General features: G+C 43.8%; 1 protein-coding gene and 1 non-coding gene across 2 annotated transcripts; one reads left to right on the plus strand and one right to left on the minus strand.

The window, feature by feature from the left end:
* Nucleotides 1-2,171: 2,171 nt before the first annotated feature.
* TRNAD-AUC lies at nt 2,172-2,243 on the minus strand. Its single transcript has one exon. It is a non-coding gene; the product is annotated as a tRNA-Asp (tRNA).
* A 14,393-nt stretch (nt 2,244-16,636) lies between these two features.
* Nucleotides 16,637-22,977, plus strand: LOC102520030 (chitinase-3-like protein 2). The gene is given in 6 exon segments (XM_032488209.1): nt 16,637-16,736; nt 18,912-19,069; nt 19,556-19,707; nt 20,017-20,089; nt 21,958-22,072; nt 22,838-22,977. Coding segments are annotated over 6 exon segments (738 nt in total).
* Nucleotides 22,978-26,482: the final 3,505 nt, after the last annotated feature.

Below are 26,482 nucleotides of genomic sequence, written 5' to 3' on the forward strand. Positions count from 1 at the left end.
GATATGAGGGTGGCATAAATGAGAATGAATTGAGAAATTATTGGGATGGAAGGAGATGAAGTTAACAAGTGTAAATCTACACTTTTGAGAAGTGTGGATAACAATATAAAAGAAGTTAATTGGTCCATAGTTTGAAGGAAACTCGGGATTAAAGTGCGGGGTTATGATGGGAAAGATGAGAGCATATTTATGGGCACCAGGGGAGGAAGCAGGAGGGAAGAGATGTAGAGTACAAGAGAGAGGCAGGTGGAAAAAGATGTGAAAGGAGAGGGAGACGATGAAGTCCGGGCTTTGGCAGAAGACTGGCTTTAAATGGGAGAAAGAGCTCTGTTTGGGGGGAATGGGTATAGGTGTGGATTAATCTGTAGATGAGGAAGTGGGAAGTTAAAGGATAAAATGAGATGCTTCAGTTTCTGCTAAGAGAAAAGGTTTTCCCCCCTTTTTCTTCTTGTGGTTACTGTCCCCCACCCTATTCCTCTGGCTATTCTCTCAGAGTCTGGCTGTGGAGCGGAAGAAAATAAACCAGCCCACTTTTCCCAAAGGTCTTGAAAGGAAGCGCACAGGTCAGTTTCATTCAGGGAATGTACACGGCACAACACAACGGTCTGGGGTGCTTGGACTTAGCCCCAGGCTGCCGCTTACTTGCCTTGGGTTAGGCATTTCCTACGCCTCACTCTCCCAAAATAGCCAAATCACTCTGCAGGGTGCTTGTGAAAACCAGAGAGAATAGATTAGTAATTCCAAAGTCCAAACTTCACATATCCCTTTAATGCCCGAATCACTGTAGTCTCAGCTTCTTCTTTTTAATTGCAGAAGCACTGTTTATTACCAGGCTCCTCTTTCCAGGTATTTCTGGGAAATCCGTAAAAAGTGTTTACATGCTCCGCAGACCAGTTCTGGCAGTTGCTTGTCATCACAGTCTGCAACAGGGATCCAAACTATTACTTTCTCCTTCCATGGTTATGCATGTTTGTCTCAAGACAACTCCTGCTCTCCCCTGTACTGTTTTGCCCAACTTGGACATTGGTTCTATCTCCAGTTCCATACAGTGGTACCTGAGATCAGGAAATAAGGTTTCTTAGGACTTGCTGAAGGTCTTGTGATAAGAGAAGTATACTGCAAAACAGAGAACTTGAAAACAGAGTATCACTGCTCTTGGGTTCTGCAGATGGGTCCTTTCCTGGCACTTCTCTGCCTGCTCCCAGGTTCTGCCCCCATGTTGCAGGGACCTGGCTGCGGTGGAAATGCCCTTGAGTCCAGCCCTGCCTCAGTACTCACATATTCCAGGATGATTGACAGTGGTGAGGTTTATTACATTCAGGGGGACTGCTGCCCCAGACACCGGATGTGATCCTATCCTTTGGCACAAAGCACTAGAACCACAACAACAAAAACAAAACACCTCCAAAGAATGGGTCCTTCAGTACAGAATAACGCGGTCCATAGTCCCGTACAATTCCTCTTCACAGCTTGAGGTTCACAGAAGCTCAGCTATCTGTCCTTCAAGCCACCTTGGAGTCTTGGCTTCTGATCTCCTGTGAGAAATGACTTGAACGATAGCCTATACATCTTCCAGGAATCATCAATGATTCCCAGTATTAGGAGAGGACATCTGAAAATTGGAAACAAAGACCACCTTTTACATTCTCTCTCCTAGACAAGGGCCTCTGCTCTATATTTGGATAACCTTGACCAAACCTTGACTTTCTCCACCCCATTTAAATCAGATCCTCCTTTTACAACCTCAGATCACACTGTTTCCTTTGTTTTCTTAAAAGCACTTAACGATTTATAGTTACACATATATTTCTGAGATTAGTTGTGTAACAACTCTCTCCCTTCCTAGAGTCACCCCCAGGATGCATGGATCATGTCTCTTTTACTCACCTTTGTGTCCCCAGTGCCTAGCACAGTGCCAGGCACACACTAGGATATTGCTAAATATTTCTCAATGGAATTAATGGTGAATGACTAGATGAGTAGTCTGCCCTAAGCTTCCATCTCTAAGAAGACAGAAAATTACTTGAAACATTTTTGGTCTTCCAAGTTCTACTCAAGGCAAACACTTAGGCTGCTTAACACCCATTGTGACCTTTATTTGTTCCCCTGTGGTTATCTCATATGTCATAATTTTATTTTATTTATTTTTTAGAAAGTTTTTTTTTTTTTAATGGAGTTACTGGGGATTGAACCCAGGACCTCATGCGTGATAAGCATGCACTCTACCACCGAGCTATACCCCGTCCACACCATTGTGACTTTTGTCTTTGCTGGAAATCTTTATTCAGAGTTTTATCAGATCAGTGGAATCTGATCATAGCAGTCCTAGTCTCCATTCTCACGAATGACTTAAAGTGGGCATGTGACTTAGCTCTGGCCCAGTGAGAGGTAAGGAAGTGTCTACCCTGGTCAAGGGGAAATCTGCTGAAGACTTCTGGCATAGATTTCTCTAGAAGGGATGGTGTTTTTCCACCTCTGGACATCACTCAGTTTGGATATGATGGCAGGACCTGCTGAGATGAAGCCAGCACATGCAGCAGAACAGGACAAACCAGCTCGCAGAGTAACAGGCGGGATCCAGGTATGACTGGGCTGGCAGGAGCCTGGCGCTGCCTCAGCTCTGTGCTTCTTATTACCTGAGGTAACAACTCTCCTTGCAGATTAATGCAATGAGCTTTTCAAATACGTTTTACACGGCACTCAGCACAAACACACATACAGACAGGTCGTATCCAAAAAACACAAAAGTTTCACAAAACAATACCACTCCGACTATGTGCAAGGGAATTCCTCTTTTTTCTTCCATTCTATTATTGAATTTTTTAAAAATATGCTTATATAAGGCACCCTAAAATGATTTCACCACCCCAAAATGTGTGTGACCTGCAACTCAACACATTTTGGGGTTTTCTGGTACTTTTCTGCAAACTCTGGAGCCAGCCCACTTAGGAGGCTATCCCAGCTCTGCCAGTTACCAGCTCCGTTACATAGGACACATTTCTTAACCTCTCTGTGATTCAGTTTTCTCGTATTTGATGGAGACAAGACCCCTCACAGTGTTGTTTTAAGGATTAAATGAGTTAATACACACAAAGCGCTTGGAATGGGAAGCCGTTGGGAGGTCTGAACAGAAGACTGATGTGATCTCATAAAGATGAATAAGCATTTGCATTCTTGTGGGAAGGATATTATAACGTAGAGATGCTGGGATTAAGAGAAACACAGCATGTTTCAGGGACATGATGAAAAAACCTGCACTCCAGCCTGTGGAATCAAATTTAATCTTTAGGAGGTAGGACTAGGGGACAAAATGGGTAGTGAAATTTCTAATTCCTTTTTTTTTTTTTTTTTTAGCTAATAGACTAATTTTTAGAACAATTTTAGGTTTAAGAAAAATTGAATGGAAAGTACAGAGAATTCTTACATATTCCCTCACTTCGACCCTCACACATAGTTTTCCCAATTATTAGCATCTCGCATTAGTGCAGTACATTTGTTACAATTGATGAGCCAATACTGATACACTATTATTAACTAAATTCCATAGTTAACATTAGGGTTTGCTTTTTGTCTTGTAAATTCTGAGTTTTGACAAATACGTAATGACATGTCTCCACCATTACAGCATCACATGGAATGGTTTCACTGCGCTAAAAATCCCCTGTATTCCACCTATCCATGCCTCCTTCCCTTCCTGGAACCCCTGGCAACCACTGGTCTTTTTACTGTCTCCATAGTTTTGCCATTTCCAGGATGTCATAGAATTGGAATCATACAGCATGTAGCATTTTCAGGCTGGCTTCTTTCACTTAGCAATATCTCCTTTTTAAAAACCACTCTGAATACAGAATACATTCAGAAGAAAAAGAACAAAAAGTGTAAGAATTTGGAGGTGTCTTTTCAGTACTAGTCAGGGCTCTGAACAACCAACAGGCAAAACCAATGTCCCTAAAAAACATCTGCTTAATAAATGTTTGTTGAACAAATATGAATAAACCCCAGTGCTATGACTATGACATTAGTTCATGGTTAGTATGTATTTGATGAGCCGAACTACAGTCCCAACACCTTGATAATAACTTAGAGGAGTTTCTTAGTCCTCTTTGGCCATTCACTTAATAGGAACAGACAGTTCTCATGGACTGAGCTCTTTATATGTTCCAGGAACTATGCTAAGCACTTTACAAATATTATTGCAAATCAGCATTACTAATAACACTTTGAGCTAGGTGTTACTAGCTCTGCTTGGCAGATGACGAAACAGGTTCAGAGATGCTAAGAAATTTGCCCAAGGTCACACAGCAGGTAAAGTGAACCTTTAAATTCCCACTAGGATGGGAACCTTATCTCTAGGTTCTTGAGCTGACAAGTGATCCGGTCCTCAAAGCTTCCCACGATGTCCTAGGACAGATACCTTGTGTGATTACAATCAGGCCAGTCTGCTTGCTGCTCCTAAACTGCCCTACCTTCCACACCAAGGAATTCCCCAGTCTATTTGAGTTTTGTTGCTATTCTTATTGTTGCTTTTTCATGTATGGGACAGAAGCTCATTGTAAGAGGAGTCACAGCTACTAAAAGTCCTCAGCGATGTGAATGACCCCTTAGAGATAAGGCAGATAATTCTACAGAAATTATAGGGAAATAAGCCCCCCATTCACCATTGTAGCAGGAAAAGAAGGGGGCCCTACATGAAGGTCATGCATGGCTTTGTAATTCATCAAAGATCCTTAGGCATTTCTACATTTAGAAGTGCAAAATGACTGAGTTCTCCAACGATGCAAACTTCTGGCAGGAAAGACATATTAATCCAACAATCACATCTCCTAAATGTGTAAACAAGTCTTGTAAGTCAAACATATCTACCTGCTAAATGCGTGGCAAGTGGACAGAACAGAACCAAACCAGCACCATGAAGATACATTACTTTACCTGAATGAACACAGTTTACCCAAAGTACTGATCCTACATTCATCTATTTATTGCCTCCTTGTTTACTTGTACATTTCCCCAGAACTACATATTTTTCTCATCCCACTGAGGGAAACTTAAAAACCATCTCTGTCCCATGACTACAGTAACTAACATTTCAGAGTCAAAGTTTGGTTTGAGATGGCTAAACAAGGCTTACGCAGTAAATCTAAAATTACTCTAGATGAGCCATAAATTAATAAGCTTAACTCTTCTTAGAGTCTTCTCAACCCTATACCTTTTCTTTCAGTTTAGTGCATCTTCTATCACCTTTTTGATATTTTGAACAGTAATCTTTTATAACATGTTTACTGAGATGTCTTCCACATGAGTTTTGACTGGCTCATTTGAGCTTCTCTTCTCCTTGCAGTGAAATGCAATGAATTGAATGAAATGCAATGAATCTGAAATGAAATGCAATGAAATGAACAAATTGCAATGAAATGTCCTTATTTATTGCCCACAGTAAAATCCCTTTATTCCACACCCTTTTTCTTTGTCTACATCTCACTTGTCTCATTAACTATATTCTTGCCAGGTCTTGACAGAAAGAACCTAGAATTGTAGAATGTCAAGTCAGAAGAGACACTATCGGAGGCATCCTATGCCCCAGGCTGTCCCTATCAAGGGCTGCCACCACTGCAGGCATGGTTTCAGCAGTAGGAAAATCCCCGTTTTGAAAACTTAGTCTTTGGCCTCCCAGGCCGTGTGTGTGTGTGTGTGTGTGTGTGTGTGTGTGTGTGTGTGTGTGTGTAGCCTTGTTATTATACAACTGATTAGCGACTATCAGGATAAGAACCTGGGACTTGAGTGTCCAAGCCCCTATCTTCAGCTCAAGGAAGGGATCTGATGGATAACTGTCTTCAATTTTTTTTCTCTTTTTCCCCCTTAATGAGCAGATACTAGAGAGAGCAATGAGCACAGCCTTGGAACACAGACATCAGTAAATACTTGTTCACTGACTGATTAATGACATCAACCCCCAACTACCCATGGTCACCCTGAGAACAGAGCCCAAGAAGGTACAAACCCACACCCGAAGTCCCTTCCTCTCCCCTTGCCCCTGCCTGGCTCAGAAAGGAACTGTGCCGAACAACCTTGACCATGACCATCGAGTAGGGGAAGCTAAGGAAATGATGAAAGGCTTTGAAAGACATCGTGTGGAAAAAGGAGGAAGGTCATAATGGGCAGGGACCTGAAGGGAAGTGAGAAAGATGGTTGGGTAGAAAGGCTGGAGGCAGGACTGGCATTCCCCTCACGACCAAGGCTGCCCACTTGGGTCTCAGAGACTGCTCTCTTCTCCCTCCCTTTGGCCTCTGCAGAAAATATTATTTTGTCTTGTGTCTCAGTCATTTTTAAAGAGACAGATGCACATAGGTGTGTATGTACACATGAACTCACATAGGTGCCCACATGTCTATTTAGCTATATGTACCAAATTGACACCTGTCCCCAAAGTGGACTCTGCTGAACAGAGCTGCTCAAACTCAGTGCCCTCGGGGAGTTCGCCCTCTTGGGATTTACACACCGACTCAAAAATAAGGACCAGCCTCAGCCTCAATGGATGCCCATATCAGACTTTTCTAAGAGCTGAAAGAAGCCGCAACCTACTTCATCATATCACCACTCCTCTCATTTCACATCTCACTGTAACACTTTTTCTCACAGCTCTCATTTCCTGAGTCTTTCCTGTGTCCCAGGTACCTTGGTTGGTGCTGTGGATTGAACTACACAAACCTGAACCTGGCTCCAAGAAGGTAGCATCTCAGTGCTCAGAGGAGCTTTCACACCCAACATAAACAGCAGGCTTCCTGTGAAGACCAAGGGGGATTTTAGTTACAAAAATGCTTTGAGTAATTGGGGTATCTGTGTTAATACGATTGCCACTTACATCAGAGGTATGTTTAACAGAGCTCTCTTGTGTCCCTGCAGCTGAGAGGAAGCAGAATGGAGCAGTACTCAGCACGTTCATGGACCACACGAAGGGTGTGAGGTCTGAGCAGCAATCAAGATGTGAATACCTGAGAAACCACGAGTATCAGCTTCCCGTGGTGAATGGGGCTGTGCAGTCAAAACCTGTTTTGTTTTCCTTTTGCTTTCTTTCTCTTTTTTTCTCTGTAACAGCACGCAAAAGAAACCAAACTCAAATTGGTACTTATCCCACAGGGGGCCCAGATACCAGTCCCCTGCTTATCAGGAAATGGAAAGAATCAGTTGCTCTAGCAACAGTCCTGGTTGCAGGAGGTCTGGGGGTGGGAGGAGGGGCTAAGGTTGTTTACCAGGTTCTTCTGGGGAAGGAGGTGGAACCTTCACCCACAACACTAACCGGAGGAAACTGTCTGTTCCCCAAGGTCATAATGCGGCTTCCTGCCGGAGCACGTGATACTTCATTTCACGACTGAGGTGGGCCTTCACCTCAAAGTCTTTCCATAGCTGGAGATGGAAGAGTTTGTGAATGATCAGCCAACTGCTCCCAGTTCAAACTGGAACTCCATCCTGCTGACTGAGGGTGGGGTGGTAGGGTGCTGCAGGCAGAAGGCACACTGGGCTTTGAATTCCTGCATTTAAATCCTGGCTCTTAATAACCAGAAAGTTCCCCAACTTGGGAAAGGAAACAGTCATCCAAGTCCAGGAAGCACAGAGACTTCCACAGAGGATCAACCCAAAGAAGAATACACCAAAGCACATAGTCATCAAATTGACAAAAATTAAGGATAAGGAGAAAATATTAAAATCAGCAAGAGAAAAGCAACAAATAACATACAAGGGGGCTCCCATAAGGTTATCAGCTGATTTTTCAGCAGAAACTCTACAGGCCAGAAGGGAGTGGCAAGATACGTTTAAAGTGATGAAAGGGAAGAACTTACAACCAAGAATGCTCTATCCAGCAAGGCTCTCATTCAGATTTGATGGAGAAATCAAATGCTTCACAGATAAACAAAAGCTAAAAGAATTCAGCACCACCAAATCAGCTTTACAACAAACGTTAAAGGAACTTCTCTAGGCATCAAACCATAAGAAAAGAGAACAAAAAGAAGAGGGAAAAAAAGACCTGCAAAAGATTGCTTTGACTGTTCAGGGTCTTTTATGGTTCCATATGAATTTTGGAATTGTTTGTTCTAGTTCTGTAAAGAATGTCATGAGTATTTTGACAGGGGTTGCATTGAAGCTGTAGATTCCTTTGCATAGCGTGGCCATTTTGATAATGTTTATTCTTCGAATCTAAGAGCACAAGCTATCTTTCCATTTCTTTGTATCATCTTCAATTTTCTTCATCAATGTTTTCCAGTTTTCAGAGTATAGGTAACCGCCTTGATTAAGTTTATTTCTAGGTATTTTGTTCTTTTTGAGGATCTAATGTTAAATATGGTGACTATAGTTGACAACACTTACTGTATAATTGATATTTTTGAAGAGAGTAGAAACTATGTGTTCTCACACACACAAAAAAAGATAAATATTTGAAGTGATGTGTGTGTTCATTAACTACATGGAAAGAATCCTTTTACTGTGTATATATATATCAAACCACCATGACATATAGTTTAAGTTTACTACAATTGTATGTCAATTATGCCTTAATAATGTTGAAATTCAAAATGTAAAAATAAAATTCAAAGAATGAGATTTTAAATCAATCAATCAATCAACCCTGGCTCTGCCACTTGAAAGCTGTGTGGGGAGGGGGCATATAATGCATTGGCTGTGAGGGTTGCATAATTGTCCCCCAACCATTTTCATTTTGCCCCTTTCCTTCCCAGTTCCCACGATCCCTTTCTCTCTCCTCTTGTGCAGCCAATCAGAACTCAAGATTCTTCTTACTTTATTTTGCAAAGCTATTTTGTTTTCTTTGGTTCTTTTTTTTTTTTTGCTCTCTAAACCAGATCCTGAGACCTAACTTTCCAGAATGGAGTGATTCTGCAAGTGTTCTGCTAACAACAACAAAAGTTCTTCTCCAAAGGGAATTCTGCCTTCAGCTTTGATATAACGTGCTTTTTTTGTTCTCGTGGTTACTATATTGGTTATTCACTCTACACTTCCCTTGTTCCTCAAGATAACCTAAAATGAATGAGACAGCCAACCTGGCGTACCATCTCTTCAGACTTCATGAGTCCCCAGTTCATTGCTCCCCTCACAGGTCATTTTTTAAATAATCTGAAACCAAACATGCCCACCCTTCCCCTCTCCCTTCTAGGTCTTTCCCTCTTATTTATGAAGTCTTTCAAAATCACTATGCCAGCCTGTCAACATTACAGCAAGTACACGTTTATTGTATACATTTGCTAAACTCTTGGAGGGGGGTGTGTAACAAAATCACAAAAAGCAATCAATGACAGAAATTGTCCATCACCAACCTAACATTCTTCCTGCAGCATGGCCCTTCTGCTCCACTAATAAAACCTCGATGTGGTCAACTACCAGTAGAAGTTCTTTGACTTTACAGAGAGAAGATCCCTTCTTCTGGCCATAAGGAGTGAATTGCAGTTTGCCTAGAGCACACATAGTACTCTCATTCTCCTAAGGTTGGCTACCTGACCCAATGAGATATGAGGGGAAGTTTGCTTGATGTGGCTTCCAGGAAAGTTTTCGCTTTCTTGGGTAAAAAGGGACAAACTCAACTGGCAGGTCCCCTTTTGTCCCTTTGCCATTGCTTCTTTCCTGGAACACTGACATTATGCCTGGAAGTACAGCAGCCATCTTGGGACCATGAGGTACAAGAGAAAGGACAAAGATATAATCTGTTAAGTATGGTTTAATAGAAAGATAGCAAGAGCCTGGGGTACTAATTGTAACCTGGAGTAGCTGACCAGCCTTGGTCTAACCAGTTATGTGAAACAAATAAGCCTCCTTAGGTTTTCTGTCATACATACCTAAGTGTAGTCCTGACTGATACATAGGTTTTGCTCTCCAGACACAGTTAATGGCTCAGTATACACATTTTGACATCATTTTTGATTCCAAATTTAGTGCATGAAAAAAATCCCATCTGCTCTGCCATCAAAATATATCCCAAATTTCAACAACTTCCCATTTCCCCTGCTGTTACTAACGGGGTTTAAGCCACCAGCATCTCTCACACAGAATATTGTGATATTCTCTTGACAGGCCATCTGTGTCTAACCTTTTGCCTCTTCAGTCTATTCTCAACACAGCAGCCAAAGTGATTCCATAAAATGTAAGTCAGATGGTCTCGCCCCTCTTATCAAAACCCTCCAATGACGTTCATGTTACTCAGAGTAGAAGCCAAATTTCTAAGAACGACCTAAAAGTCACCTGCATGATGCAGCTCCCGGTGTTAGACAGTTGCTGTTTCTCTGCCTTCAGGTTTGCCAGGGTTTCCCCCTTCGGGATCTACTTGTACGCCCGTCCAGTGAATTGATCACATTGAATTTTGTATTTTTCAGCTCTTGAGTTTCCTTTTTTCCCCCTCATGGTTTCTATTTCTCTGTTCATTATGAAAAAAAAAAGACTGAAATAAAAATGCACAATGCGAAAGATGTGAAGTTTCTGTTTTATCTGGGGACTTACTGAGGATGACAGCCCGGGAGGCAGCCTCTCACACAGCTCTGAGGACCTGCTCTGAGGAGGCAAGGGGGAGGTCAGTATACACGTGATTCTGGAGAAGGGGTCCATGTAACCAAGCACACATCTCGGTAGAAGGTTGCTACTAGTCACGAGGATCAGATATCTCAGTTAATGATTAATGTTTTTCTAAGTATGGGAAGATGCAAGAATCCGGGTTCATAAAATTTTCTCTTGAAAATATTTAACTATCTGAAGGCCTGTTCTGCCCGTTTTCCCAGAGCACAGAGTACCTCATTCCTGATCTCCACCCTGAACTCCTTTCAAGTTGTGCTGCAGGTTGGTGACTGCACTGGCTAATGCCAGGTAGCGAGTGACAGTCTTCAGTTGGCAATTATATTCATGTTTCCCTTTAAGTCCTTGAACATATTTAACATAGCTGCTTTAAGGCCCTTGTGTGTCAATCTCTGTCATTTCTAGGTGTATTTCTATTGACACATTTCCTTCCTGGTTATTAGTCATGTTTCCTGTATTTTGCTGTATCTAGCCACGTTTTGTTGGATGCTGACTGCTGTAACTCTCATGTCATCAAACGTGTAGATTTTGTTGGCAGGTGGTCAGTTTACTGGCAGATTGGGGCTTGAATGATTTGCAGCTTGTGTTCAGGCTTTGTTAGGGAAGCTGTCTTTAGGGCCAGTGTGCCCTTTACTAAGGATTGAAACTTCTGAGGTCCCAGTTTAATTTTCCAACTGCTCAACCAAGACTTTCCACCCTGGCCAGTCCTACATCAGTGTCTCCCAGACCTGTGCAAGCTCTCGTGGCTGGTCAGCTCTCAGCTCCGCGGTGCTGTGTTTTCCTTTGGTGATGGAACTTTGCCCATCCCTCTGGGGTTTCACCCTTTGTATGTACAGCTTTGCATTCACCCCGAGACCCAGGGGAATCACACAGATTTCTGAAGCTCTTTTTCTCTACTGCTCCCTTGTCTCTGGTATTCTGTTGCATTAATCCATACATCCCAGCCTCTTTCAATGCCAATCTTTGTCCTCTCAGGTCATGCTCTGCATAGGTGCCCCCTTCCTTGTGTTGCAGTCTGGAAATTGTCCCAAGGCAGAAATCTGGGGGAGCAGTAACGCTCACCTCATTGGTTTTCCTTCTCTCGCTCGGGGTTCACAGCCGTGCACTGCACGCTGCCTGCTGTCTGAAAACAGTGGTTTCACATGTTTCATCTCGTTCTCTAGTTGGCTACTCAGTTGTGACTGGAAGTGGCCACAAACCCTTCTGAAATGTGTTGTGCATTTCAGCCTCTATGCTAGTTACTAGGGTATGAGTTGAGTGCGAGCACACTGGCACGTGATAAAGGAACTGAAACTCAGAGCGAGGAGATCATTTGCCTGTGACAAAGCTGCCGTTGTTACTAGGAGCGGCCAGGTGTTTTGCATTCTCAGGCTGTTCTTTATGCTCAAATCATACCATTTGCCCCCAGCTTAGCTCCTCTTAGCCCTCACTTCCCCCAGTCCCTGTCTTCTAACAGAATACTGACTTCTTCAGCCTGCTCCCCTCCAGCACCTCCCCATACCCTATTTCAGACTAGCTGGGAAAGGTCTTCCAGGCCCAAGTGTAACAGACCATTTAGAAGGGCTGAGACCCACTCCACCATGAGCCAGTGAGATGAGCTATGTGATCCTCCCCACTGTGACATCTGCCTCATATTTGCTCCGAAGGCCCCTCACACCAACATGCAACACAATGAACCCATGTCTAGGAAATGGTGCTGTGAACAGCAACACTTAAGCAAATGGGATTCACCCGAAAATCAGCAGAGTGCTAAACACCTGCCTCTGTGTCAGGCCCCGAGGGGCAGAGGGTCACCAAGAAAAAGCCTCTTCGCTCCGGGAGCGCTTGTTCTAGGGACTGGCGTTGGCAGACACCTCCTGCTGCTGCTTTTCAGGGTCGGCCTCAGGTACAGATAGCCCTCTTGCCCCAGGTCACACCCTTACGAGGGTGACTCATATCTGGGGACTAAATTAGGTAGCAGGATAAAGGCCCAGGCATTTTAATCTGAAGCAGGATGACTCAGATGGACCCCACTTGTTCTCGAGCTCCTGGCCAGGTTGGCTGAAGCTCTGTCAGGGCTGCATCGCGACTCAGCTTTGCCCCCCGCCCAGTCCTGCCCCTTCTCCCTCCTTTTCACAGGTGATGATTCCTGATAAATGACTTGTGCCCAGGCTCCGACTCCACATCTGTTACTGTGGAACCTAACCTGTGACATAGGGAACCACCGCTGGGCTTTGGCAGCCACGTCCAGGCCAGGTTCCCCGCAGCCAGTGCCGCCGGATCAGGCAGTGGGTGATGACTCCATGGAAGGTCACCCTATACACCAGTTCTAACTCCTCACAACTCTCCACCTCCCTTCTTTACCAGTGTGGCAGAAAATTGAAATGAGCATCCAGAATGTATTGGAAAATAACATTAGTTATTTATTGAGTGTACACTCAGATCCAGGCACAATGCTGAAAGTTTCACACACGCAGCCAACATGAATCCTCACAGACCAACCCACAGGGGAGGTCCTCTTATCATCCCTGCTCTATAAAGAACTTCCCTCTTCCCTGGCTTATGTCTACAAAGAGCTGGGGCAGGCCCATGGGAAGATGCTGTGTGATTATCTCAGGCCCCCTCCAGGAATCTGGCTCCACTATCTGTGGCATGAGTGCCTCACAACAGCTTCCTTTTTATCTCTAGCTGGGGCTTACATCCTGCTTTTCCTCCTTCCTCCCCCAGCTTTCAATTCTGCAGCTCTGGCAGCCCCTGCAAGGGGCCCACTAACAAATCAGGGGCACTTTCAGTGCTCAACACCCACCCTCTAAAATAGGAAGGCAAGAAGCACGCAGCCCACATCCTGTATTTGATTCAAGTTCCCACCAGTGGTTCAACCTATACAAGCCTGTATGTAACATCTTTGAGCTTACCGCCAGCTTAATAACCACCAACCTGGGCTCTCAAAGATCGCTCGTTCATTCATCTGTTTATCAATGATGCACTACCAAGTGGACCTGCTGTGGACAAGGGCTGGCTGGAAGGGCACAGATGAATGACCTATTCACTTATTCTTACACTTGTTTATTTAACGGTGACATACTGAGATTCTGTTTTGTTTGCAACAGAAGTCCTGAAGATACGGTGGGGAGCGAGAAACAGTCATGACCTCACATTTCCACTTAGTGGAGAGAGGGAAGGGCTAGGGTCTATGACTCAATGACTTCACCATAGTTCAATCTCACACACAAAGTCCAGAAGACTATGCAAGACATTTTTGGCTCAAGTTTGACAGTTAATTTCTCATGCAGAAGGGGCTCTCAGACAGGTGGGTAATTGAGTGTCTCCTTCAGTTTGTTTCCTTCCACCTTAGTACTTTAAAAAAATTTTATTTTATTTTATTTTATTTTATTTTATTTTATTTTATTTTTAATGGAGGTGCCTGGAGATTGAACCCAGGACCTCATGCATGCTAAGCATGGGCTCTACCACTGAGCTCAACCTTCCCCCCCACCCCCACTCTAGTGCTTATTTTGGGCTGAGTCTTTCTATTTAGGCCCTCTGGGTGTCTCACAGGCCAACTCCTCTCACCAGAGAGCAAATACCTTTCTGTGAACCTGTCCTGGCCCCTCTTCTCCACATGGATACTTGGCCTCATTTGACCTCCCTCCGTGTCCTGCCTTGTAGACAGGCCTTTCTTAGCACACATCCCATGTGTCCCCAGGCTGACATATGCTGCAAGAGCCTGTCTCTTCTTCTACCTTGAGGCCCATTAACAAAAGCCCCTTTCTGTTACACCAGGTTTAGGCCTGATCCAGGTCCCAGAAAGCAAGGTGGGGAGGCGCCAAGCCTCAGGAATGTCTGCAAGTTGAGGCAAACAAGAAAAACTCATTTTGCCGTATTTAGAACAGAACATTTCTTCACCCTTGCTTTGCATTTTCCCCTGGTGTTTGTGCCTCTGTTCCCTCCCCCTTTTTGGTCCATACCTGTTTCCACAGTGAGCCAGGTGATGGACTCATTCCTTTCTCCCTATTCATCCTCTCTGCTTTTCTAAGACATCTCTATCCCAAGAAGAGACTGAGAGGCTGGGGGACACAGCACCTTCTCAGGACGCAAGTCCAGGTACTGAGCCACCTACCAACCACCACAAGAGGGCGCTGCTTCTGGCCTCCTGCTGCCGCGGCTCTCTCCCAGTCCAGGCTGGCTGGTGGAATTCTCCCTGGACCAGTGATAGTGCCTCATGTTCCTCACTGACTAATAAAAAGTCATCCTTCATTTTTATTTCCTCCTCTGGCAGAACTGGGTGTTGAATCTTTTCCTCAAATCCCAAAAAAACATTTCTGACCAAACCTTGGGTTAAGAAGTGTAGTTTTTTTTCCAGCTTTAGGGATTCAGGTCTTCCCTGGGGTTTGAAACAGAGCTAGATCTTGCCTTCCTACGTCCCTGTAAATCAAGATGACCCAGAGTTGGCGTTTAAACCTGGCATTGTAACCAAGATGGACAACCTCACACTCTCACCTTGGGTGATTCTCAGTTCCTGTGATGCCCATAAAGGCTCCCACTCACTCCTGCTCCCACCTCAGGACTTCCCTGAGGTCTGCAGCAGTGCATGCTTCCGGCTCTTCTTCTGCACCCGAGCCAAGCCCAGACCCGCTTTCTAATCCCACTGAAAGCATTCTTTCTGGAGGAAGCCAGCTTGGTTCCTACCAGGGCACTGCAGTCACCTTCTAGCTACAGCCCTCCCTCTGTTTGCACTGCTGCGCTGTGCGTATTTCATTCTCTGTTCCTTTATCCTGCGTGGACATAGCTCTCACCTACCTCCTCTTTCCCCAGTTAGATGCAGAAGCTATAAATGAAGATCAACAGATCAGACTTCAAAAAAACTATTTTCTTAATGGCACAAAGAGAATATAAACAAAAGATGAAGTGAACAAAATGGGGAAAATTAAATATGAGAGAAAAGATGAATTTATATAATACAAAAAAAAAAAACAAAAAACCAACAAACTAAAAAGCAATACCAAAAAGATGGATAAACAATCCAACATGAATGGGCAGGCAACTCAGAGGAGAAATAGCCTTGGCCAATAAATAAATAAAATAATTGCTCAACTTTTAATTCTAATATAAATTGATATAAGGCATCTTTGTTTAATATAGAAGATATAAAAGCCTGATAATAACTATTATTTGTGAGAATGGGGGTAATAGACCCACATCACAGACTGTTGGAGGGAGTATAAACAAGAATGTTTCGAAGAGTGGTATAGAAGTAGTAAACGCACATTTTTGTGTGCAAACTCATCTCACTGCAGTATTGACTGTAATTGTGAAAGTCAGAAGCAACTAAAATACCTGTCAGTGGAGAATTGTAGCTGTTGAAAGGGCATGTAAATTGGTGTATCTTGATTGGTGACACATAAGGATGCTTTAATTGTTAATGTACGTGCGTGCGTGCATAGAGTGGGGAGGAGGGTTAAGAGTGATATATACCAAACTATGACAGTGATTTCTTTAGAGAATGAGTAGGTACTTACATTTTCTGCTTTATACACTTTCTTATATACTTTCATATTCTTTAGAGTTTTGCTGCACTGTAAGTTTGGTACAATTATAATTTTTATTCAAATTTTCAGTTTTCGGTAAAAAGGAACAATTTGTTGATGCGTTTGTCTCTATCACAAAGGACACAAGTTATGAGAAACCATATCATAATAATATTTATAAAGTAGCTGACATAAACAGCCCATTAATCTGTTTTAAATTGATTTTCTTTTATACAATATAAAAGTTGATGCTCTATTTAGCATATACAATAGTCTCTCACCTTATCCACAGGGTATAATAAGTTCCGGGACCACGAGTGAATGCCCGGAACATGCCAGCGGAGAGGACTGAACCTGAACCCTATATATACTACGTTTTTCCTATGCAGACATACCTATTGTAAAGTTTAGTTAAACGTTAGTGGGCCAAGAGTTTCTCTTCTCTAAAAGGAGGAAATTAAAATTGAAAGGTAGGTTTCAAAATTTTTGTTGCTGTTTTGAATATTTCAGAACACTTCCTTCAAATGCAAATTTAGAGAAGCGCCATGTGTACACACATAAACATGAACTGGCTGACGCTGCTACGGCTGCCTGGAACCATCTGTTCTCACCAGGCTGCCTTTCATGGGAATCCAGGGAACTACAGACTCTACGGAGCTCAGCGTAAAAGCTGCTGGAAAGGATAATCCTTGGAGTCACTTTTGTTTCTGACTGACTACAACTCAGGGACCCTCAAAAAATGAATGGCTAAAAGCTGCACATTCAGACATTATGCTGGGTGTAGATTTTAGCCTGGGAAACATGGAAGCATCAATATCCAATGATCGATCACATGGTTAGTTATTTTTCACACCTTGGTTGCCCTGTGACGGAAAATCTTTCATTAAGTACTAGAAAATTTCTGTAAGATCTCATCACTTAATCTAGTTTATTTGACTAATTATAAGTAGCTGAAAAGTCCTAGGAAATCTTTTTTCTACTAAAACTATTGAAATCTAATTCTAATTCTTATAGTAAGCCCTTACTTTATCAAGTTCTAACTCTATCCTGATTAGCTTAGAAGAAACTCAAACTTTAGCTTTTTCCAGGCTACCTACCTCTGACTGCAGCTAGTTTCGCCCTGGTCCAATGATAGCTATTTGGGAACCACTGATTTATCCTAGTTTCACAAAGTACAAAGCTCTGTATGCACCCCAAAACCAAACACACTGATTTTCTATACAAATCCTCAGATCTCCATACTGTTTTCTCCTAAACAAACAGGTGAATGAATGAACATAAAGACTTTCCAAAGTCTCATTTTACTTTTAATTTGCAAGGAGAATGAACACATTTGCATGCATAATATTAATATTATGCCCAGTATTAATATTTTTCTCAGCTATATTTGTGAACCTCACTGAAGAAACCAGAAGAAAACTCGAGCTTTCCATACTGTTTTTTTGGCCCCCTCTCTGTGGGATGAGCTGAGTGGTTTTCAGACCGATCCAGGTTCTGTAGGCTTCTGGAGCCACTGAGAATCAGAGTGGGTAGGAATGAACTCTTGACAGATCAAGTTTGTTAAAAAATAACTGAATCAGCAAAATGGAATAGAAGTTTCCAGCCTTCACCACCCTATAAAAACACTAATTTAACAATCATTCATGGATGAAAAACCTGCATAAGAGCTCCAGAAACCAGGTGAGAGGTTACAGAACCTGGGTGGAACACAGAAATGAAAAAGGATGCACTGAAGAGGGTAGGAGGACCATCTTAATTTACCTGTGTCCCCTGTCCCCCAGGCCTACACAGCACCAAGAGAGATGCCCTCACCTCATGCTTAAGATGACGTTTATTATAAAAATCAAAAGACAACAAATGTTTGGGAGTATGTGGAGAAAAAGAAACACTTGTACATGGTTGGTGAGAACACAAATTGGTGCAGCCACTATGGAAAACAGTATGGAGGTGCCTCAAAAAATTAAAGATAGAACTAGCATATAGTGCAGGAATTCCTCTTCTGGGTATCTATCCAAAGGAACTGAAATCAGGATCTCAAAGATCCTGCATTTCCATATTCATTGTGATATTATTCACAATAGCTGAGACAAAGAAACAACATTCATCAACAGATGAACAGATAAAGAAAATGTGGTTTATATGTACACTGGAACATTATTCAGCCTTAAAAAAGGGAAACCCCGTCATTTGTGACATCATGGAGGAACATGAAGGACATTATGCTAAGTTAAATAAGTCAGACACAGAAGAACAAATCCTACATGGTACCACTTTTAAAATGAATCTAAAATAGTTAAACTCATAGAAATGGAGACTGGAATGGTAGTTGCCCTGGGCTAGGAGGAGGAGGAACCAAGGAGGCATTTGTCAAGTGTACAAAGTTTTCATTACACAGATGAGTAAGTCCTGGAGACCTCCTGTACAGTACAGATAATTAATGATACTGTATTGTAGACTTAAAAATCTGTTACAAGAACAGGTCTTAAGTTAAATGTTCTTATCACAAAATAGTGATGATAAAAACAATAGGGATGGAAGAAGCTTTTGGGGGTGATGGGTAGGTTTCTGGCATTGATTGTGGTGATGGCTTCATGAGTGTACTCATCTCCTAACTCATCAAGGTGTGTACATTAATTACATGCAGCTTTTCATATGTAAAAATAAAATAAAATACAACAGAAAAACAGGACCAAGCCCTGGTTCTTCTCTAATGTTCCAGGGCACATCCAAACACTTAAAGTGACATTCATTGTGTTTTCTTCCTAATCACAAAAGTGGTGCATGATCCTTAAAGAAAATGTGGAAATTACAAGGCCTCTGGATTCTTTGCACCAAAAGGAAAAGCCAAGTATCCCATGGTCAATTATTCTGCATCACGCTCGGAATTTATCAACTCTGTCATCCTGTTTCTGAGGAACCATGACTTTAATGGGCTTCATATAAGCTGGATCTACCCAGATCTGAAAGATGACACTCATTTCACTGTGCCGATTCAGGTAAGACAAACTCCACGGTACCCTCAGTACCTTAACAAGCAGAACCCGTGGCCACACCAGGAAAGAAAAAGGAAGAGATTGGTTCTGGTTGGAAGCCCCCACTGATGGAGGAAAAACCCTTGGTTCTAGTTTAGGGCAAGGCCATCAAAGAACAGAGCCTCCATCCACAATAAATAAACAACACCAGAACAAAGCGATTGCCCATGAAAAATGAGTATGGGGCTCCAGAATCTTCTGATTACTAAAATAGCCTCATAGATGTCCTATCAGATAGATCAGAAAATCTGTTAGGAGGAAACCCAGATAGTTTTTTCCTGGGTACCATGAGACTGGTGGTCCTGCCTAATGAATTTCCTGAGCACAAGGCAGGATCTTTCCATCTAATGTGGTTCTAGAAACTTCATATCTGGCAAGAACCTTATCGCTGTACTCTGGGAGGGGAACTGACCTCTTGTGTTTTTTCTTTTGTTTTGTTTTTCAACGGAGTTAGCAGAAGCCATTCAGCAGGATTTTGTAAAATCCACCAAAGAAAGGCTTCTCTTGACTGCAGGAGTTTCTGCAGGGAGGGAGATGATTGATAATAGCTATCAGATCAAGAAATTGGTGGAGGAGATCCTCACTCTGACTTGGGAGAGGGGGTCAGGAGATGCTTCCTGGAGGAAGTGACATTAGCTGAAATCTGAAGAGGAGATGGAACTAGTGAGAAATGGGGATGGAAGATTGAAAAAGGGAGACTACCCCAGTTTTTTGACTTGGGCAAGTAAGTGGATGGCAACGGCATTTTTACTGAGCTGGGGAAGACAGGAGAAGGAGCAGAAATGGCCATTGGTCCCAATCATGAGATCAGTTTTGGATGTTCTGAGTTTGAGGAGTAAGTGGGAAATCCATATGCCTGTGAGACATGTAGATAAAAAGTGAGCTGTTAGGTGAATGGGTTTGGATCACAGGAGGCCAGTCTGTGCTAGAGATGTAGATCCTAAAATCATCAGCATGAAGATGGTATTTGAAGCCAAAGCACATGTGAGGAGAGACAAAACCCGAGGACCTTCTGCACCTAAGGGACAGGCAGAGGAAGAGGAGCCCATTAAGAAACTGACAAGATCAACAAGGGGGTAGGAGGAGCCCATACAGCTCTGTGCCAGAGAAGTGGGTATTTCAAGGAGAAAGGAGTGATCAAATGTGTCATATTCTGCCCAGAAGTCAGATAGACTTAGCATCTCAGAGATAATGATCAAAGGCGTTCAGCTAATTTTAGACCATCATTTCCTTCTGCTCTTCAGTCTGGAAAAAAAATTTTTTTAAGCGTAGGAAATACTAAGAATCAAGCTATAATTCAACCAACAGAAACTCTTGGGACACTCCCATATCTCAAAGATTATGTACTGTGGGATCTAGAAATAAGTAATTATTCATCCTTGTCTCAAAAAGCTTGCTGCCAAGATGAAAAAATGTAGAATACAAATATAAGTAATTAAAGAAGAGTTTAAAAGAGCATAACTATAATAGTTGATCAAATTATCTCAGTATTGAGAAACAAGATGTGAGTAAGTGGACAATGAGTGGCCAATGTAGAAGGCCATGAGTTCAGAGATGGGTGACTGAGGAAGGCTCCATAGAAGAGGAGAGATACACACTGGACCTTGAAGGATGGGTAGGAGTTTGATTAGATAAGGAAAGAATGATATTCTACACCTTGGTTTCCCCTTGGAAGCCTAGTCTGGCCTCCTATCACTGGCGTGGTCATGCCATGAACCTGTGCTGAGGGACTTGGCATCCACTGAGGTGCTCAGTGAGTGTAGTGTTCAATTTTTCCTCTCATATCACACAGGGGAATGTTTGAGACACCATCAGTTCAGTTGGCAAAGGGAAAGGAGCATGGGTCACCATGTGAGAGTCCTCACTGAATCTCAGGGTGCCTGACTTTGAAGGGAGGGAGAGAAGCTGACCTAGGTTGCTCTGTGTTGATAGCAACAACACTTTTAACATAAGAGATAAGAAACATCACTGCTCAGAATCTGCTGGTAGGATTTTAGTATAGGACCACTGGATACACACTCCCCTATCTCATAGAAAATTTAATTTGATTGTTCAGTTTATCACCCTAGATCATTCTAACTTTAACAAATTGATACTTGCCTCAACATTCAACTTTCAATTTTCAACCCTCATTGAGGCAAGAATGAGTGGAACTAATCTAAAAAGAGTAAGCAATCCAGAATGAATTTTCTGTAAGACCTTAAAAAGCATTTTTTTCCCACTGAAGATTTATCTTTTTTTTAGTAGCTCTTACTTATGCTAACAGAAAGAGAAAATAGCTGATGATAGAAACGGGGATCCCAAGACAGGCACATTGGGAATGGGAAAGGGCAGAGGGAGAGTAGTGGGATTGAAGTGGAGATGGTCTACAGGCAGGAAGTGATGATGATGGTCATTATAATGCCACATACTTGTAAAGCACTTCACCCCTCTCAAGGCTGTTTTTTCCCCCTTAATATGTGTTAGTTCATTTGGTCCTAACAACAATATTGTAAGGTAAGTATATAGGAGACATTATTATAGTTATTTCCATTTTGCAAATGAAGAAATTGAGAGATTTACTGGTCAGTGCAGAATTCTGATGTGAAACTCAAGTACTGTCTGACCTCTAGCTCTTTGTGGCTCCTCCTGATGAGGCCTTAGTACCAACAATTCCCAAGGGCTCATCTTGGACCATCCATTCTGTATGTTGTATCTGCATGTCATCCATATATCTTTTCTCTCACTGATTCTTGGAGTAAAGATTCTGATATTAGTCTGCAAGACCCTCGTGGGCTTACTTGCCCTTTCGATCTCAATACATTTTAAGAAGAGCTCATTACTGACTCTCTTGCTCTTCTTCTGCCTGCCAGATCTGCCAGTTCCTGCAAGGAGCCAAGATCATGAGGCCCCAGGATTAGCAGGTCCCCTATGCAGTCAAGGGGAACCAGTGGGTGGGCTATGATGATGTGGAGAGTGGGGAGACCAAGATGAGTAGGCAAGAGGCTCTGGGGCAGAAGAGCACTCATTTGGGTGGGGAATGGGGTGTGTCGTCAAATGCCTCAATACCCTGTGTGGAGGGAGAGAAGCCTTGGGGCCTCCATTCTACGATGGGATCCATTGACCTTTGTTGGCCCAAGTCTAGTATCACCTATGGTACAGGCAGGAAAGGTGGAAAGGATGCAAGAAGGAATTAAGACTAAGGGGAAGAAGTGAGGAATGGAGAGAATGTATGAGTGAGGAGGAGGGAGAGGGAACAAAGGAGACACTGGTGCCCATATAATTACCTGCCTCATTGATCATCTCAGGGCAAACCTTTCAGTCCTCCTCATGGACTGCTTTTCTAGGAGCCTCCAGATTTCTCAGCCTACCAGTCTTTAGACCTTGCTAAGATGTTTGTTTGCTTTCCAGGCTTAGAGCGTGACAAAGGCATCAGTGTAACCGACAACCTAATTATAATTGAAACCTTGCTAGTGGCTTCCTAGTTTTTACTCCTCATCCTAGAGCCTCCAGTGTTTCAGAGCCTCCAAGAACACTGGTCCTGCAGTATAGTTCCTCCACGAGAGGTGGTTAATAGTGGCTGGACCTCTCTTCATCTTATAAGACTTCCTGAGCAACCGTTCCCTTCAGGGAGTCCCTAACGCCATAAGCCATAAGTCTACTTCTAAGCTCAAATCTTCATCTGAACTGAACTTCGGTCATGGCCCTCTAAGGTCCTCTTCTAACCTCTATATGCCCTTCTGTTCCTCTGTCAGGTTCAATTCCTAAAGGATTTAAACTGGGGAGGGGCCATGATGCGGTCTATTGACATAGATGACTTCACTGACAAATTCTGCAACCAGGGCCCTTACACCCTCATTCAAGGTGCCAAGAGAAGCCTTGGCCCCCTGTGAATGTAACAGAGTCCAGGACAGGCTGGGAGTGGGCAGAGAGCCTGGGCAGAACAGGACACAGGAGACTGCCTGGGGGAGAGCGTCTTCATATTTGACTGACCCGCTCTTACGTTCCTTTGGACCAGTCTGCCTTGTTTTCTTGTCGCTTAGGCTGGTCGCATCTTTTTGATGGGCTCCCCACAGACTTCTAAACCAGTACAAGCTGATAGTTTGGCGACCATTTACTGAGTACAATCCGAGCCGAAGACTTTCTTCTCATGTAGAGTAAACATCGACTCCACTAAAATTCTTCATTACAGAACCATCGGCATGCTTTAGTTTTCTAAATCAGAGCAAATCTGACTCTATGCCCCCAACCCACTGATGAGAAAACCAGTCTCAATCATTGTTAATGTTCCCTCCCTCTCCCCATCCACAGTAGATCTTACTCTTAGTCTAGACATTCAGGAGGTCTCATGGTCGTTCCTGATGACCAAGCCTACCTGTTGCCGTAACGGCAGGTGGTTTGGCCGCTGCTCCACCCCTGGGTCCCAGGTTCCCGAGGTGAACCGTATGTATATCCTCAGTGCAGGTGAGAGCCGTCGCTGACCAACCAGCCATGCTGACATCCTTTGTGGTGGAGGAGCAGGAGACTGGGGATCACTGCAGACAGATAACTGGAGAGGATGGGCCACGCCGTCCTGGAGAAGGGCCCAGAACAATTTGAAATCTCCTAGATGAATGGGCAGCAGCCTTCCAGCTGTGGACATCTGTGGTTTCCTAACTTGATTCAGGCCTCAGGTTACTGACTTGGGCTTTGAAATAGTCTTTTATTTCCAGGCTTAAGTTACAGCTGAGCAGACAAGGTGACCTTGCAGGCTGCTGCCTCTGCAGGGGTGCTTGTGTGAGATTCCCAGCGGTTAGAAGAGGCTCTCCGGATGTCTCTCCTCCAAAGCCGCCCCTTGGCTTTCTCTCAGGCCTCGGGCTAGGCCTGGCTTTGTTCTCCTCCCACTGCTGACTTGTTGTCCTGGGGCATGATAAAAAAAGCATTTTGTTCTAGCCAGTGTGGCCTCATTTGTGCAATCTTTGACCCTGTGGTATAAGGCAGTCCTGTCCCACCATCTGTGGGGCCCGGGGCTAGGGTACAAATGGAGGCCTGCATATCATATTTCTAAATATGTAAAAGAGCCAAGCATTAAAATCTGATTTATACTCTTTTTAAAAAACAGCTTTTTATTGTGGTATAATTTCCGTACAGTAAACATCACTCCCCAAGATGATTTATATACTCTTAACAAATATGATTTCACAATAACCTCAAAGGCTAGGTTTGAATAACACTTCTGTTTGCATAGTTAATCCTCATGGCTTCTGAAGGAGGCATATAAGCCCAATTTGCAGATGAGCTGACTGCGGCTTGGGGAACGTAAGATCATATACCTAAGTGGTGGCAGCACCAGCATTTCTGCAGAGGAGGGGCTTCGAGATGGCTACGTGATCCGGAGGACAGTGAGAGTGGGATGATGGGGATTTATTTCAAAGCTGCTCTGAATACTCCCTTACCACTGAGAAAACATCAGCTGTCCATGGGAGGCAACGGCGGTAGCAAGCACTGCTGGAGTCAAGGGGAGCTTAGTTCCCAAGGCCCCCTAAATCCTGCCCCAGAGCTCAGCTCTTCCTACTATAAGGTAGACATGGTGTGGGGCACCTGTCTGGTTTTCCCCCTCTGGGTCGGTGTCCTTTGCTTCCTCTAGCTTTTGCATTCTTGAGAAGCAGAGGAGTGGAGTAATTAAGAGCCCACTGTGGAGTCAGAATGCCTGGGTTCACAGCCTGGCTTTGTCACTAACTTACTGGCTGTGTGACTTTGACCAAGTTATTTACCTTCTCTGTGCTCCAGTTTTCTCTGTAAAAATGGGCTTAATAAGAGTGCCTACTGCCAGAGACATGAGGGGCAAGTCAATACTTGCAAAGCATTTAGGTTAGTGTGTGACACATCAAAAACATTATTTGTGTTTGTTGGTACTTTGATTATCACAGACAGCTGCCCAACACATTAACTTGGACTTGCACAGAGCCCAGGAGTTCATCCGAGTTCTGTGTCTTGGGCTCCAAGCCCTTAACTCTATGGATTCCTCTCTCAAACCTGCTGTGAGGAGAGAACCATTGGCTTTGCCAGCATCCAGGGAAAGATTAAGGAGACTAGGGCCTCCTGTTTAGCTGGGATTGGAGAAGAACGCTCGTCAGCCTTTCCTTCACCCCAACCCCAGGCAAACCCCTTAAGGAAATGCTTCAAGGTTCTGCCAAAGAAGGATCCTATGTGAGTGTTGATGGGAGTGGGGGTGGGATGAGGGTCAGTAGAGCAGAAGAACCCAGGTCCCAGAGGCAGGCTGTCTCTGCTTGGATCTCAGCTCTGCTTCTGGGGTAGTTTATCTAAGTCCCTTAAATTTCAGTTTCCCTGGCCTGTAAAACACATGACAGTAACAGCATCTGCCTCAAAGTTTATTTTGAGGATTAAATGATTTAATCACCTGGCACATGGCAAGGGCTGAATAGCTGTTAGCTACATTACTTTCAAGACAGGTCCAATTCCAGTTAGTCTGTGCCTCAAGTTCTTGGCAGTCAATGACTAGGGTTCAGACGGAGGCCAACTGAGTCAAAGGCCTGGGAAGGGTCCAGGGAGACTGTGGATAACAGCCCCGGGTGTGCCATCATCAGCCCTCCATACTTGAATTGAAGTCTGTAGGCCCCACTCCTGTGTTCTCAGTGAACCCAGATTGCCCTTAAATGCATCTGGACTCAGAGTTCCCAAGGATCTGATCAGCATCTTTCAGAAGACCTTGAACACTCACCTGGTCGATCTCTAGGCAGGAGGTGTCACCATGCTTCCCTAGGCCGTGTGCCGGCAGGGTGACCAGCAGTGCCACCCGTCCCAACTGGGATTTCAGTCAGACCGGGAGGCTGGTGTCAATGCCAAAGGTAAAACCAGGCCCGCCGTGGAGGAGAGTGGGCCACGCCTTTGCTCCTCTCAGTGCCTTCTGGGGCTGAGTGACCCCGAGACATGGTCTGGACACCCGTGACGCGGCCTCATGGTGGACTTCCATTACATTCTGTCTGGATGGTTAGGCTGGGAGTGGAGCAGAGTGCGGGGAGGCAGGTCCTAAAGAGTCGTGATGCTCAGAGCCTCTATCCACAGGCAGTTTTGCAGCAGTCTTCTCTCTGATTTGTATGACTCCCCGGGCCTCGCTGCTTCTCCCGTCTGAATCAAAGCCTAATTAGAAATATCTACCCCTTCTCACCCTCTGTGAATTTCTTCCACCCTCTGTCAACCGGGCAACCTTCAGTTAAACAAAAGCAACCCTGCAGAGTGATGCTTTCTCACTCCAGACTTGGCAAAACCTCACAAACGTCTAGCCACTACGCGACATCGATTGCTACAAGGACCTGGAGGCTCAGAGATGTTAATGACTTGTTCATGGTCACTTCGCTCATGGTAGAGCTGGGCTGTGAACTGGGATAGCTCTGACTC

The sequence above is a fragment of the Camelus ferus genome, chromosome 9 (genome assembly GCF_009834535.1).
Source record: "Camelus ferus isolate YT-003-E chromosome 9, BCGSAC_Cfer_1.0, whole genome shotgun sequence".
NCBI lineage: Eukaryota > Metazoa > Chordata > Mammalia > Artiodactyla > Camelidae > Camelus > Camelus ferus.